Source organism: Solenopsis invicta, chromosome 6, assembly GCF_016802725.1.
Source record: "Solenopsis invicta isolate M01_SB chromosome 6, UNIL_Sinv_3.0, whole genome shotgun sequence".
Classification (NCBI taxonomy): Eukaryota; Metazoa; Arthropoda; class Insecta; order Hymenoptera; family Formicidae; genus Solenopsis; species Solenopsis invicta.
In genome coordinates this window covers 1,193,632-1,211,229 of record NC_052669.1, presented here as the reverse complement: position 1 = coordinate 1,211,229, position 17,598 = coordinate 1,193,632, and the positions used below count along the sequence as shown (strand labels likewise).

The 17,598-nt window shown below is 34.1% G+C and overlaps 1 protein-coding gene and 1 long non-coding RNA gene across 2 annotated transcripts in view; one reads left to right on the top strand and one right to left on the bottom strand.

Annotated features, from left to right (window-relative positions):
- Positions 1–17,598, top strand: part of LOC120358135 — a 143,999-nt gene that overhangs the window by 65,697 nt on the left and 60,704 nt on the right. The gene's annotated exons all lie outside the window — the stretch shown is intronic.
- LOC105205222 (fez family zinc finger protein erm) overlaps positions 8,965–17,598 on the bottom strand; it is a 40,066-nt gene continuing 31,432 nt past the window's right edge. The window contains exon 6 of the mRNA XM_011174522.3: positions 8,965–11,108. Coding sequence (XP_011172824.3) covers positions 10,789–11,108 — 320 coding nt within the window. The 3' untranslated portion in view covers positions 8,965–10,788. The remainder of the gene's footprint in view (positions 11,109–17,598) is intronic.

Here is a 17,598-nt window from a genome sequence, read left to right as displayed (position 1 = left end):
CGGCAAGGATGTGGAGGCTTATCGTGCCGATCGTATAAATTGCCGCATTCCGATAGAAATCGGGCGGTGTGGCCCGATTATCTCGTTCTTTCCCTCTCTCTCTTTCTTTCTTTTCCCCTTCCTCCGTTATCTCGCGAATCGCGGGCTCGCCTTCGCCCCGGATCGCGAAATGCAAATTGGCCAATTACGGGCGCACCGTGCACACCGTCGACACCGTGCACACCGTCGACACCGTGCACGACGGTTTATCTCGTCTTTTGGATTTCTCAATTTACTGACCGAAACGCACGTCTAACTCCCGAGGAGTTACGAAGAAAAGTAAGTGAGGATTTTGAAAAGAGTAGCATCTTTTGTTACATTGCGAGATTACGCGCGTATAAATACTGAAATATTACTTTTATTTGCAATTACAATTGAATAATGCGGAAAACATAATAATATTCCTTCTTTTTTGTATTTTTATTGTTAGAAAAATGTTACGTATACATTTATATGAGATTTATTTAATTTCTCTCTTTTCTGTAAAACAAGTTTTTCTTTTTTTTAAATATTTGTTTCATTTTTCTTGTAATGAAATAAATAAGAGGAAGATTATAAATACTGACATACTGCTTTGATTTAGATGATATTTCTTAAATACAGAAGCTAACAACAAAACTGTAGAAACATAAATACAAACTACAAAGTGTCTTTTGTCAGAAAACAATTTTTATTATGCTAACTGTTTCACATTTTGCAATAACTATTGTTTTTGTAATATAATCAAAAATGAGCGTTTGACAAATTGGGCCCCAAAATTATATAGTCAGTAGTAATGGCAGAATTCAAACACGTGCCCTTGTAGTGAAAAATTAATTACAAATTGATAAAATAAGTAATAAAATATATTTTTGCCGGACGTCTTAGACTCACGTACATACAGACGGGTTAAGATTATTTTTTGTCGATTTACACGTATCTTAAGATTATCCTGTTCTCCAAGAAATTCAAATAACTTTTTTCTTTTGCTTGTTATATTTTGAGAGTATGCGTTTTCTTATTCGCAAATGTAATGGATGCAAATGATAGCGCGACAATAAAAGCTTATATATCATAAATTAAGTTACCAGATCTATAGTCTATTCTCATTAACAGAAAAATGCACCAGTTTACGCTGTACGGTAATTTTATGTTACAAACCGTACTACGAGGAAAACATGAAAGAGAAAAATACAAACAAAGCAGTTTTAAGAAGCTGCAAACATACAAAAGGATCTAACATTATCAATAGTATACTCAACATTATTTAAACTACGCCATTTGCAAAAGAAAATCGTGCAAATTTTATTTTCGCTTTACAAGAAGAATTATTTAAGCAGATTATGTTTTCAAGAAATAAAAGAATATCGCTTTAGGAGAACTATGCATCTCTGTATTAACGACCTTCTACTATTAATACTAAAACATTTTATACAAGCTCTTTTTAAGACAAATACGTAAATAGTTAAAAAATTACTTTATTTGAGCAATATGAATTTGCGTATCGTAACGCTTGTTACAACCGATGCTTTTTTGTAATTTGGACGCTTACTTTGTAATTATACCGGTTGTTCGTAATTGCACTATACAATGAGCAATTGCGCGGCAACATGCAGGAAGGTCATAAGCAAAGTGGCACAATTTCCGGCTTTACTGTGGCACATTTATCATTAAATCCGGCGAGAAATACACTTTAGGGGTTGCATTACACGTTTGGTGGAATCATAAATACTGATTGCTTGCACAGTTCACTGTAATTACGATACATCTGAGCCGATCTTCTTTCGAGGAAACGTAATTACATCGCGCACATGCTGCATCGACACGTAAACTCTTGCTTAATGTTTTTTTTTTTCCCGCGATGAAATCAATGCGATAATACGACAACATTGTACGATCGATCCATCGATATGTAATACATTCTATTATGCATTAAACAGATTATACTCATTAAACACAAGTCCTTTCATATCATGTATCATTAAGTATTTAGTACCAAAAATTTCTAATTACTCAATTTTGAACATAATAATAATTAATTTATAATTCTAATATATAATAATATACATAATGTTGCCATTACATAAGCATATAATTTTATAATATATAGGGGAGAAAATAATAATGTACGGCCTCATTTACATTTTCTACAATAACTTTATTAATAATCAATATTTTAAATTTAAAACTTAACAAATTTAGCAACACAATGTATTGTTTAATTAATTATAGTTCTTCTCAAAATTATGATATATTTATTACTATTTTTTTATTTCTAAAAATCTGATGACATATGTGAGGAATTGAAAAGGAACCGGGAGTAATGTGCCCTCTTCATAAAATAAAAATCTATCTAAGATGACAATCTAATCTAGGTAATCTTTATATTGTCGAGCTTTTGATTTAATTTAAAAAAAAAGTACCCAAGATTGCAGTTTATCGGCGTTCACAGATGGCATTTGTTATCTTTGTTTGACTGCTGTCAATTAAAATCACTTTTTATGTTGTAAACCTGAATTTAAAAAGATTACTAACAACAACTGTTGATTAGCAATTATCAATGACACATGGAACGAATGATTGCGATGCAAGGTCTATACAATTATATGAAACGTTAAAAGTGTACGGAAAGTCTTGCACATTCCATTTGCATATTACGATGAATTGTGACTTTTATTTTTGCGCACAAAACCTACGTACGCTCGCTTCTAGACGGGTGCAGTTGAAATCCTCCGTAAACGATTATACCGTTAATTGCTCCAACAAACGTAATAAAATTATCTTATCGCGACAATTGTCGACCTTCGGCTCCGAAGGAAATATACGCGCCAAAGACGGAGAATTACCAAGGGATAAATGGCATAAAGGAAAATTTTGCATTACGTAAAGTTATCAGAACAACGATTTTACGTTTGAACAATGCAAATTGACCTCGTATCGCCTGTATGAGCAATCCATATTAACGAAACAATTGGAAGAGTAAAATATCGTAAAGTATACACTGTTAAAGGAAAATGGAACAGTAATAGAGAAATTAACGTAAAATGGTTCTATTTAATCTTTGAAGGATGTTTTACAAAGACTAAATAAGACCATATTTTTTAATCTAGTATTTCTATGGCACCAAATTATTTTGCCAAAGATTACAATTTTGAACAATTTTGTTTTGCCAAAAATCAAACAGAAAACAAGAAATATAAATATAAAGAGGTAGTAAATACATACAAAAATTTCCAAAAGACTCAATTAAAGGAGCTTTAAAATATAAAAGTTTAATGGAGCTTTAAAATATTAATTAATGTTTAACCTCTTATGCTTATTATGCCTGGAGAAAAATTACCATATTTACACAAAGAAGAATATAGAAGGGTGTTTTTTAAGAGCAATTTGCAAAATTTTGTATATAAAAAGTAAAGAAATTGTTACTTTATATTTTAAATATTATTTCTTTCTTCACCTTTACCATTATTGATGTTATAAAAAAAGATAAATATGAAATATTAATTATAGAATACATTGACAATAAATATAAAATTCTACAAGAACCAAAAGTTTATAAGGTTCTTCCTTTTCTTTTAAACGAGTTTTCTTTTAAACCCTAGCTGAAGTGTTATTTTTTTACAATAAAATAATTTATAGATTTTCCGGGGAGGGTGAATATTATATATGCTTCTTATAGCATTAATATTACTATTCCCGCTTTGTGTTTCAAATCCGACGAATGTACGACGCGCAGTTTGAATTGGACATGGTAAAAATAACAAATAGAAAAAAATTATTATTTGGCACCAACAATCGCTATGACTGACACAAGCCTTCTAGTCTAGTGTTTTAAATAAGTATTCAAAATGATCAAAATCTTTTTTTAATCAAAATTTAAATCTATTGTGACCAGAGAAAAATTATTATATTTGTACAATTAACAATTTGATAATGAAAAAACTTTTTGTTTCTTAAAAATTTAACTTTTTGGGCTTGTTTGATTTTCGACGAAACCTTACAAATATATCAGATTTTAATTTTTCATGTAAAATGTATTAGTGACTCGACAATTGGGCAGATAATAATTTGTGTTGTAACACGTTTAAATGAGTAATGTTTAACAATGGAAAATGATTTACGAAAATAAGATATTTAGATTGTGAAAATTAAAACGATAATTACATTGGGCCTTGAAATGTTAGATACGTAGATTGTCATAATTATTAAAAAGCGTTGCAAATTATGCAGTATAAATAATGCATTACTTAAAAACACAGACGTGATAATAATGTGAATGAATATATGGGAACATTATACATAAAAATGATGCAAGGCATCTATAAGAAAAACAATTTATTCGATCAATATCTTCTTTAGTAATAATAAACATATTTTTGGTTTTACCGATTAACACGAATCGCTCGTTCATGCTCGCAAAATCTTTCTCTTATCACTATTGCGCTCTTTCTCACACACACTCTTTCTCTCAAACGTATACATATACCCGCGCTTTTTTCTTTTCACGCTCGACAGACACATACACGAATATCTGAAAGGTACCTACTTATTGATCTATCGATCGCGATTCATTTCTACACATAATAGTTTACATAATCATAATATATATAGCACAAATTGCTTAACGCACGAGCCTCGTGTCAGACGTGTCGCGCTGCGGTATTCGCTAATTAATTAATTGACCCGTTTTAATTAGCCAATTAAATCGGGGGAAACGGCATACCTCTGCACGATCCGATTCGTCGATCGTAATCTTCGTCACAGGGTTTTGATCGCCAGCGAATTAACGAAACGTCGTTGACAGACAATTAATCTAACCTAATCTTAATCGTCGCACATAATTAATGAACTAATTAATCCTAATGGTATGTTACAATCTGTACGTACGTACGAAGGACCGGGATCTCTGGTAAGCTTCGAGTTTTCACGATTGACATCGTTGTCCTCTCGTACGATAACTTGTTTCATTTTATATTTTACTTAAACTCTGGAGGAAAGGGAGAAAACTCGATTGCGCTACCAATCGATCAAGTCCGACTTATGCTATCTTTGGTCCTCTAGCCGCTATGATTCGTTGCCGGATATGCAAATTTCGTTTGCGTCGTCGCAATTCTCGCGATTTCTTTCGCTTACGCGGGGACGGATGATCCTTCGGTGATTTTGAAACGTCGGATATTCTTTACGGTAGAAGAAATCCTATAATTATTTACATAAAGCTTCCGCGCGTGCTTGAAAAGCCATATTTCAGAAATTACATACGCGAGCTAACAATCGTGTATATTTTAACATCAATTGCTCCTTCTTTCTGTGCAGGTAAAGTACAGCGTGCTCATCGCTTAAGCAACACATTTAGCTTTCCTTTGCATCGATACAAAAATAATCACTTCCATTCGCGCGTTTCTTTCACAGCAGTAACTCCCTGCGGGAAGTATATTTTAATAATGACGGATGAAAACCGTCCGTCGATGATATTTGTACCGATAATTTTACAAAGGTATGCTAAAGAGCACGCGAAAGTAAAACGTAAAAATTGATATCGCAGTAGCATATAAAAAAATTTGAAAATGTCGATCGTAAAGTGTCTCGATAGGGGGGTCGATGACGTTTCGAAACGGCGTATCATTTTTAAAACAGACGACTTTGGCTTCGATGGACTATGATACGTGACAGAAAATAGTATTTAACTCAAAGTTCTTGATACATCTTGCGTACATTTTCATTTTGTTACATTTAGACTCTCGCATATCGATTGTAAGATAAAAAGGATTACACAAAAAGTAGCTTCTTAATAATTCCAATTGAATGACAAATTAATTTTTGTTATCAATTGTATGACTATCGATTATGCGCAGTCTAAATGGTTTACTAGCTAAGATGTTCACTTGAACTTCACAGGAAACGTTTTGTTATATATGTATATAAATGGTTATGTCATATTAAAACTAATAATATATAATTAAAGGAACGTGTTAAAAATAATTTTGATATCTGCATCTATAGACATTATGAAACTTAAGTGTACACCAACATACACATATTATTTATTTAAAAGTGAAGACGTACTTTATAGTACAAGTAGGAGTGCAATATTTCATAAATACAAGTCTGGTACAACGGGATATACCGAAGAAAGACACATTCAGGCACTTTGTTTTCAACATCAGGTCGATCAAGTTTTAAATTGCATAAACTTATTAGCGAACAAAATGAGCCCAAATTGACATAAATTTTTTCCGATTTACGAGGAGAGATTTAGATATATATATTTCACAGACTTTGAAAAATTCGATAATTTTCCCTATTTAAATAATTTATTTATTTATTTATTTTTAATAAATTTTAAATAAACAAATTTAAAGAAATTTTTTTTGTAGTGTCATAAAACAAATAAAGAACATTTTACATCTTGAGGACTTTTTTCAATTTTTTCTTTTTGTGGAAAAATATTAATCATCGTCAGTATTACGTAAACCAGATGAAAATTATCAGTGCTCATCTGTGTTATTTGGAAATCGAAATTATTCCTCCACATGCAATTAGATAAGCGGCGATCTTTTATCCCTATTCAATTCCAATGAAGATTTTAAATTTAAAACTCCGGTGGCCAGAAATCACGCCGAAATAATCGACTATGAGTTAGAACGTTTTCACGATGAGCGTGACTTTAAAGTAATAGAGAGAGATATTTTGACCGTTGCTGTATCAACACACATTGAACAAGAATGCCTACTATGGTCGTATCTAGGTCTTCGTGCTCCGTACCGGAGATTCGAGAGGTCCCAGGTTCGAACCCTCGCTGAGGTGATATTTTTCGCAATAATTTCTTTACAGTTTTTTCAGGGGGGAAAAGGGTTAATATTTAATAATACGTGATATCACTTAATCTCGTTCAATTTAGAATTGTGTTATGACTGAAAATTAATTCGGCGCGCAGTTCATTGAACTTGAGGAAAGTATATAAAATCACATAGACGATACAAGCACGAAGATCTAGCTACGACCGTAATAGGCATTCTTGTTCAATTTGTGTTGATACAACAACGGTCAAAATATCTCTCTCTATTACTTTAAAATATTTTGTATTTTGATCTTGTTTATCGTCTTTATCTTGCTTTATCGATTTCACATATTTTGAGCTAAAAATACGCTTTCTGTTATATATCTTTAAATGTCTTTCAGAGATATAACGTGACTAAGTTACAGAGTTCCATAGATTCCAGTGTAATGAATAGCAAGTTAATCAAAAATAACAATGGTGATCTAGGCCATCTAGAGTTACTTCTACATTATCGAATTTTCCAAAATTTACGAAATACATTTTCGTATCTCCCTTTATTACTTTTTATTCACTTTATCTTCCAAGCATTGAAACATCAAAAATAATGGAATTTTAACTCGTGTCCAATATGGCCGCTTCAATAAGGTTTTTCCACGTCTATGTTCACATTACCCACTCAAATATGAGAGTGAACACAGGCGTGAAATAACCTTATTGAGGCAGCCATAGTTAAAATCCCAATAACAAATACATTTGATATCCTGCATACGTGCCTCAAGAGGTATGATACATATGTATATGTCTATATATATATAATATTCTTGTTCCGTTAAATTTTGCAAATGTGATAATTATAATTATCATTTCTAACGATATATTGAAAATTTAATTATTAATATATTGCAGTATTAATGTGTTATTTATCACAACTTTATCAAATACATAATATATAAAACGTTTTGACTGTAAATGCGTTCATCCTCACTAAAATAAAATATATTACAAAATAACCGCATTTACGGTCGAAACGTTTGATACACTGTTTATTAAAGTTGTTTATAATAGCATTGTGACTTAGTTTTGCTCATTAGTCTTTGACAATTTATATTGATTTTAAAACATTAGAACACATACACGAAGTTTTTATTAAATATAATTTTTAATCACAAATAAAAAAGCTTGAATAATATATCATGAAAACGAATCTTGAGAGAGAAAAGTATTTTGAAAATTGAAAATTAAAAACTTGAATCTTTTTGATGCAATCGATGCAATCGAGACTAATAATTAAACTGTATATTGTAGACAGTCTTATTACGAATTTTTAATTCTTTTTAAATTCGTTTATCTACTATAAGAGTCCTATATAAAGAAAGAAGCGACATCAAATCCTCACTACCACTTCCAGTAGTGTCTTTATACAGACTTTGAATCCCCATCGTATCTAGTTATATTGTGATCGCTCCAATGTCATTAAACTCCATTTAATATAAATATATTCCATCAGCGGGAGGTTAAGATTTATACTGTTTAATATATATGTTACAGTTTTCATATCTTTTTTATTGAATAAATACGACGATTGATTGATGCTGATACTTGAAAATGTTATACAAACATGTAAATGACGTATTGTAATCATTTTTCTTATCTTATACCAGAGACGGAGACTTTTGACTTTTCTGAAGTACCCCGTCCGAATGGAAGGGAGCGGAGAGGGGGGTGGTGGTTTCAATAATACATAAGTATTTTATCTTTTTTGTTATAGCATGCGCTCGAATAAGATAGTGTTTTTGTCAAAAATTAAAATTTTTTTTTAAGTACTCCGAATTCTGAGTGTGAAATTTTACTCTCACGAAAGCTTTGAGTGTGGAAAGTTTTATGCCCTCTATAAGAAAGTCTCCGTCCTATTCATCTCCAATCTTATCTAACCTAATTATCAAGGGTCAGTTCTGCAAATAGCTGCAATCACAATATGGCTGCTTCATTTAAGAGGGGTCACCCAATCAAAGTATTAATCAGATTACCAATTAGAGCTTCGTCAGAGCGACATCAATGCCGCTTCTCTCTTTATATAGGACTTTAGTTTAGTCGACTATGTCGAATTATTTCCGATCGGACAATTCGATGCCCAGAAATAAACTGAAAAAGACAAATAATATGTATCAGAGCTTATATAATAATTCTAATTACGTCAGAAATATACCGAGTGATACAGAAATATCAAGGCACTGGTTGGATTTTAAACACACGTTAACTGATTTATGTAAATACTTCGCGTTCGATTACGTGCTTCACACTCCATAATTATGCCTTCGAAGAAGAGTTATCGCGGTGTGGTGATTTCAACGAAAAATATTTACAATTCCGTTTCTCACCTGAGCACAAGCGAGATCGGCTCGCGGGGAGACAGCGAGCTTCGGCGTCGACTGACAATCCTTGAATTACGGCGCGCCTCGAATCTGTATCGTGCAATCACGCGTGCAATCACGGCTGTGTGTATTTATCGTTTGAGATAAGACCGACCTATGTCACTTTCGTGACACGTCTCGTCGGTTTTTTTCTTTCGTTCCGTTCGAGATACCCGTATTCTACTTCTCGCGTTACACTTTCACGGATATTCCGAGACATTCCAAGACGTCAATAACAGCAATACATTATTAGAGCTACGGCCATATAAAGTTTGCGCTTGAATTAGGCCGATAAAATGAAAGGAGTGATTCGATGCGGAAGTAATATCGCGTCTAATGTAATTTATACTCGCGTTCCGACCGATATATAATGCACGGATATATAATGCACATCAATGCTACTTCCATGTCGAAATGTATCGCGTGTTGCTCAAGAAATTATTAATATATTGCATATACATTTATTATACATATACGCAATAGAGAGAGAGAATAGATGCATCACTGATACGATAAACGCCGCGAAGCGCCAATAATTGCCTTCTTTTATAAAAGTCCATTCAGAACGCGCTTATAAAGTTGTTAGCGCGCTTTTTCATCATCCTATCGCTATCGTTCATTAGACAAGAATAAGATATAAGAATGATATAAGAAGCACTCTAACGTTTTTATAAACACTTTTGAAACACGGTCCAGAATGCATAGCATTGAGATCTGTTTTTCTACTCTGATTCCAGAGGCTTTTCTGGATAATAAAGATTCGGTCTTTCTCACTGTATTCAACCTTACACAATAATTAAACTTAGCTCACGTAAAAGACGTCGACTTTCTAAGGATGTGGCTATCTCAACGATATATCCGCTAATGCAGACACACACACACACACACACACACACACACACACACACACACACACACACATGCGTACATCCACTGTACTAAAATTTAAAAAATGTATTCACAGTATACAAACACATGATTATTAAAATTAAGAAAAATATACTAAAAATTTTTCCTGAACGCATTTCTTAACTCTTTCCTTAGTGTCCTGAGCATTTCATGCTTGACCAATTCTTGTTCGTACAATTAAGTTTTATCCAACTTATATTTACTTCGGTTATTAAATTATATATACTATATTTTCTAAATTAAAGTTTCAACATTTGTTCCAGAAAACTGAAAGTACGTTTGCGAATTTTTAGAGTTTTTTAGAACCACTTTAAATAGGTGAAGAAATGAACAGATTTGAGATACCCAGGATGGTAGGAATAAGGCACCATTTTGAACATAGTACCGTAAGGATTAAATTTGAACATTTTTTTAAATTTTAGTAAATTTTTTCTCAGTGTACATATATGTATATACACGTGAGTGCTGCGTTATTTCGTTCAGTCAATTCCGTCGGAGTTTAAGTACCAACGAAATCTCGCTTCCGGCAGCCGATCTCCCAATACTCGCAGTATTGCCCTCCCTCCCCCAACCAGTCGCGGCAGCGTCGCGATCCAACGTTACCTACCGCTCAGCTGTCCGGTTTGAGAGCCTGGTGCACGTTCATGGACGAAGTTGTCAGATGAACGAGTCTCAGCTACTGCCGGGCACGGATATCACGTGATAACCCGCGGAGGATGCCGAGTGCAGTGGTATCGGCGAGTGCCGATTGCCATTTGGCTGTTGCTGCTGCTGTTGCTGCGGTGGTATCTGCAAAGAACGATAATCGAGCGCCGGTGCCGCCGGATGCTGGCCTTCCCGGTGCCTACGCAGATCGACCTTCCTCTGGAACGCTTTCTCGCAGAGACCGCACTGAAACGGTTTGTAGCCGGTGTGTTTACGCATGTGCGTGATCAGGTTGCTGCTCTGGGAGAACGCCTTGCCGCACACGACACATTTGTGCGGTTTTTCACCTGTAATACAGAATCGAGTGCCTGGGTCAGTTATGTCGTTGCACTTTGGTCAATTATAATAATGGGGAGTATTCAAAGATATTTTAACATCGTGTGACGTAATTTAAGACATATTTCTAAATACGTAGATCAAAAATGGAAGAAAAAGTCACCAATACTTTAATATATAATAATTGTGATTGATAAAGACTAAGTACGACCGAAATTAATTTCACTTTGTTAATATAGTCGTTAAAACTAGCAGATTTGTATTTTAAATCCATCATCAATTTCTGTCAATTATAATCATAAATTTTGCATTAACTTTCTGTCTGAAACGGATTCGGTACCCTTATCAATTACCATGTTAACAAATATAGTTTCTTTACACAATTAATATGTCAAAAAGAAAAATTTAATTTGTTTTACGCATATTATCAATAATATATATTTAGAAAATGTGTCATAAGTTTCCTTGAATTATGCAACGTAATTGCCATCTACTCAATTAAAAAATCATAATGCGCTTTTACTTTGAACTCAATAAAACAAGCATTAGCTTTAATAAACTCGTGAATATAGTAAGATAGATTTTTATCGACGACGATTAGCCACGTCGTCGGACGGAAGGCGTGAATTACAAGTGCACGCGTTGCAAATTCGATTATCGCGCGAGGAAGAGAAGCGGCGAGTGGTCTGGAATAATGAGCCAAGGTTAACCAAACGCAACTGAATCAACCAATAAATCATGGCGTCAGCCGGCGATAGAGCACTTGCGCGGTTTGACGGCGATGACTAAAGCCTTTGCTCGGTTCTCCCGAAGACGACCGGTCGTCACACCTTAGCTTGACTCGTTCAGGTACAAAGTGCAATTAAGAGCAATTATTTTACGTGTAAAATAAGCAATTGAAGTGTGTTGTCACGTTCGCGACACTGATATGTGACGGCTGACAAATAATCGATACGCTTGACGCGCGCCACCTTCGAGAAAAGTTAGTAGGGAAATTAAAGCAGACATCGATAACGTTTCATGACACTGCGCCGTGAGAAAAATCGATTACTTATTACACTCTGTATACAGGATATTTAAAAAATATTACAAGATTACGAGCATACTTATTAAGAGCAAAAACTAATCAATATAGGTCATAAAATTAATCGCTATCCACTTTCATATGACTCGATTTTCATATAACTTATTCGTCAGTCGATTTTTTCAATTATTTTGCATATAAAAATATCAGAGTTGGGTAGCAACTAGTTAAAAAGTAAAATAATAAAATATTAACAACTTTTAATTGAACTTACAATTAGCTAACTTGAAATGATTTAATTTGTAACTTAATCCAGGTATTTTTAAGAAAACATAAACTTTAACTTATTAACTTTTTTCCTAAGTTAAAAATTTATTTGTGTGGAAAAGAAAACAATTATAAAAGAAAAAATATATTTCTCCATAAAAAATAATATTTCTTTGTTATTTCATAAACTGATTTTACTATAATAAAATATAAAATTTATTTGATGATTCGTGTTACAATTGTTTTAAATAATCTAAATTTTTAAAAATTACGCTTTTCTAATATAATATAAATAATGCTTTTCAAAATTAATTTTTAATTTAACAAATTAATTTAATTTTAACGTAACATTTAACTGAGTTTGTTTATATAACTTTTAACTCTGTAAATTAATTTTAATTTTTTAAATTTTAATTTTATAAACCGTTAATTTTAACTTTATTTAGTTGAAAAAAGAATATTATCCTGAAAAATATTAAAGCAAGATTTTAGAGAAATGGATATTTTACAAGATTTTATATCAGAGATACTCGTATATTCCGATAATATTCTGATAATAAATGAATCGGTTTATGCAAAAAGAAACGTATGACTTCATGTAGAAATGCAAGCAAATCACCTGTGCTAACAAACCAAAAATCGCTTCTATCTTTGACAAGGTTAATTTTTCCAGATGACTAAATGTTTTTTTGCTCACTTCAGTGAATACGCATTGGAAATCTTTTGCCTTGCGCGTGTACTCGTATACTCACAAACTTCTTTTACTGCGTTTTACAAATCAAGCACGGATGCCACGTATACGCATTTCTTCTCCCATGCGAATATTTTGCAATACGGTGCAACAAAACGTTACAATAATAAGAACTCGCGGAGTTACGTTTCATCGTAGTTCCTCGGCGAGTGCGGCTTCATTCGAAACTAGAAAGTGTCACGAGCGGCATCATTTGTTAGCGTCAGCCGCATAATCTCGCACGCATCTTGCAACTGCTCTCGCGATATCGTTACACAAAAGAAAAAAATCAACAACTTCTGCGTTAATCACTCTCGCGAATCTTGACGCTCAAGTGCGATCATCCCGCACGCCAGATCGCGGCCTCGTGGTAGATAGCAATAATAGTAAAGAAAGAAAGGGGAAAAAAAAGAGAGTGACCGCGTACTTGTAAACTGCTGTCACGGCCTTCTAAAAGTCCCGCCGTCCGTCGCTCATCTAACGACGATCGACCGTCGGTGATAGTACCGAGCAAACACCTGTACCCGCCGAGACGACGATCCCCTTCTCTCTCGCTCGAAATTCCGAGCAAACAGTTTTATGATTGTAAAGCGACGATAAAAGCGAACGGACGCCTCCGAATGTTGTAACGTGACGGAAGGCGTCGTCGTTAAGATTCTATCGAAAAGAAATTAATTCCGCGAGCGAACGTTGCGCAAGCGGTATCTCTTCCTCCCCCTTTCTCTTTCACTCTTTCTCTTTCTTTCGAACAAACGTGCATAAATAGTGGAAGAATGAATTCACTAGTGTTCTGAAGGTAAAATGGATAAATGGCTCTCTTCGTGGAAAAAAAGTAGGAACTTTATGTCATCGCGCGAAACGCGACGAGTAATCGCGGGGTAGTTAATGCTCGCATCGGAGGATAGGATCGGTGACGAAAACGTTTCGATTTACGTCTAATCGATGTTTTATTTACAATAGCACGGCGAAATGTAAACGTCACAAGTGTTCGTGAATTATATTATATTTACAGTGATCATTCGTCATCTTTATTTCAGATAGCTGTCCTTTAGATTTATTTATTTCTTTCCTAAACTCCACAATTTTGAATAAATTGAAAGGAATTGGGCTTGGATAAATTAAATCAGAAGAATATAACGAAATAATGCCGATACTGATTGTGTTCGTGTATATATAATAATTTTATTATTACAATCTCAAGCCCATGCAAACTGCGCGTATATTTTTATCGGTCTTAAAACATAGTTTACATGAAAACATAGTTTTTATGTAAGGAGTAAAACATAGTTTACTCTTTATATGAAGCCGAAATCCGCAATGAAACAAATTAAATTAACGAGCAATTTAATAGTTTATGTTAACAAGCATCCATAAGATTCCTCCTCCCCTTTTCCCATTTTCAGAAGAAATAATAAAAAATTTATTGTGACAATTCTTATTTTAAAAGTATTACGAAAAATTCCTTTCTAATTAGCGTTCCAATGTTTAAGGTTGCACTAGTAAGCTAATAAAAATATAATGAGAAATATATATTTATATTAAAAATATGCTATTTAAACTAAGGATTAATTCCAACACAGTTGATCAATTGCAATAAAAAACTGTCTTATTTCTAAACTACCTCATTTTGATATACCGCGCAAGAAAATTTCATAAGCGAACTTCTGAAAATTACTAGTTTGGAAACATGTAAAAACAAAGCACTGAAATTTTTAGATTTGTCCTCATCTTCTCTAAGAAAATGTGATCACCGTAATCGTATCCCAATACTCGAACGGACGCATGAAGGAACCAGAGATCGATTTCTCATATCTCATGTGCGTTCGGAACAAAGAAACTTTCTTTTTCTCTGACTCATCTCGTTGACGCAAACGGACGTTCTTTTCTTTAAATTAAATTTATTGACGCCTCATTTCGATATATTATTGTCAGAATTATCGGCCGCAATATGGGCGCGTACAATAGTGTAGTGGATGACAGTCGCTTTGTCGGAGCACAGGCACGCCGTTTCTTACCATCCTTCACGACCACGAAGGAAAATACAATTATCGTAATTGTAGCACGATTCAATTTTTATATCGTATTACTTGATGCAAGGAAAAGCGCTATCGCATGCCGTTAATATCTTAAGACAATTTATGGGCTTCGAGCAAACAAGTCAATTTTGCTTCGTATGTTTTGCGATATATTTCCCGTACGTTCGTATCAACAATGAGTAAGACAATTATAAAGCAACAAATAATATAGTTAAACTAACATCATTTAGGAGAAGCGTGACATATGTATATCGAATTTATATCGTATATTATCCGTCTCAATTAGGGCTCAAACAAAAGATTCATATTGTTAGATCTGTTTGAATAGTTTGAAACAAAAAAAATAAACATTCAGCTCAAATATTTCGGACAGTTCGAACTTAAGTGATTGGTCTGTAATATCTGTAATTCATTACGTTTGAAACTTGAACAATTCGATAGTAAAGATATTGGGAAGTATGCATTGGAAACAAAAGCAGTTTTTAATTAATATTTTCCTTTCTACAGCTGAGAAAGTTCAAGTTTGAATTATAATATCCTTTGAATTTGAACTTTCTAATGTTTAAACAGTTCGAAAGATTCACACTTGAAATTCGATTTTGATAGTCGAACTGTTCGAACTATTCAATCATCTGACGTTTTTGAGCATTAATCTCAATATCTATCTAGAGTATTTACTATTTAAAAAAACTTGAAATTTTCAGGGAATTTATTTTTTATTCTTGGTAATTAAGAATTTTCCTGGGATTTTATTCAAGAAAATTTTTGGAAATTTTCATAAAAATTTAAATTATATCTTTTTTAAAATTGTTTTTTTAACCATTTTGTTTCTAGATAATTTAAACCCGATCAGTAATAAATATAGTATTCACGTACATGTACTTTCACGTGTGATTCGCGAATTAAAAAATATTAATAATTATAAAAGACAATGCATTGATCTAAATTAGTGTACGTTTAATCAAAAAGAATGAATAAATATGTAATTAATTACGTTTTTAATAAAAAATAAAAAATTATTTACAACTATAAATACTTAAGAATTATCTGATTACAGTTAGGTCGCAATATTATAAGAAACTTTGTGCAAATGTATCGCAAAGGTCGATAAAAAAAAATCGCGCATTGATAACGCAATTTACCCGCGATTTTGTTTGGTTACTTTATTTACATAAACTCACGCAACACACATAAAATGTGTCTACTAAATCATCGCACTGATACATATGCCATCTATTTATTATCGAGTTCGTTACGTGTACAACCTAATGGGATGGTAATAAAAAATTGCGTTTGCAAACTTGCAAATGCCGCATGCTTAATTATTAAGTATTCGCCTCGAGCAAGCAAATGCGACCGATTGTTATTCCGCGACTATTTTTTACGGCTATTTTACGTGCCACATTGTTGACGCTACGAATATTCTGCTACGTTTTACTTCGCGCAAGTATTTTCTGTATTCCTTAATATATTTCCTCGCGTTAAATAACAATTGTCAAGACATTGTATTTTTAGGAGCCACGTGTGCTGCGTCTTTTATCCAAATAGAAGAGCGAACGTCGTTTCTCTGCTCAAAAAGAAATACCGGGAAATTTTGTTTGAAGTTTGCGCTCCTGATTCAGAGCTTCCGTAGCTCCGCGACGGCCTTGGGGACACATCACGAAATGAAAACTAACGGAATTCGATGGGACAAACGATACGTATTAATAATGCACAGAATTTTCGACGCTTAACGTAAGACAATCATAACGCAAGACAATCGTATCGAGGGAATATTTAATTAATTAACTCGAGAAGGCAGAGGGGGGCAGACTAATATTCGGATCGAAGCGACGCGGCGATCAAATCACATTTGCCATATCTATTTGCCTTCAAGACTAACGTAACGAGGCGCGCTTTGTGGGGTGGCATAGCAGCTCAGGGCCGGGAGGAAGAGAGTCGGAGAGAAAGAGGAGAAAAGTGTGACAGCGCGATGTTTGCCCTAGACTTTTTAATTTCTCCGGGACCGGGAACGGGGGTGATATCGCCGTCATCTCACGCGCGCGCACGAATGAAGAAACGAGAAGGTACGATTCGCGCGGGCTGCCGGACAATATTTATCGAGAGTGTCAGCGACCCATACGAACGTGCGTATACACCTCGTCCTACGTACTGTGCCTATCGATCCATCTCGACTCTCATTACCAGCCCCTTACCGGCCGACTTAAATATTTACCGGCTGAAACGTTTGCTTCGCGGCCGATTATAATGATAGGAGCGAATAGCGCGCTTCTCTGTGTGCGCGGGACGCACACGGCGAAGCGAGTCCTCTTAATTATGCAGGTCCGTCTCTTTTAACGAACGTGATGTAATGGCGGCGATATCGACTGCGACGATGGAGAGAAAGAGAGAATGGAAAAGGGGGAGGGGGAGAGAGAGAAAGAGGATCGATTTCGTGCGGATTT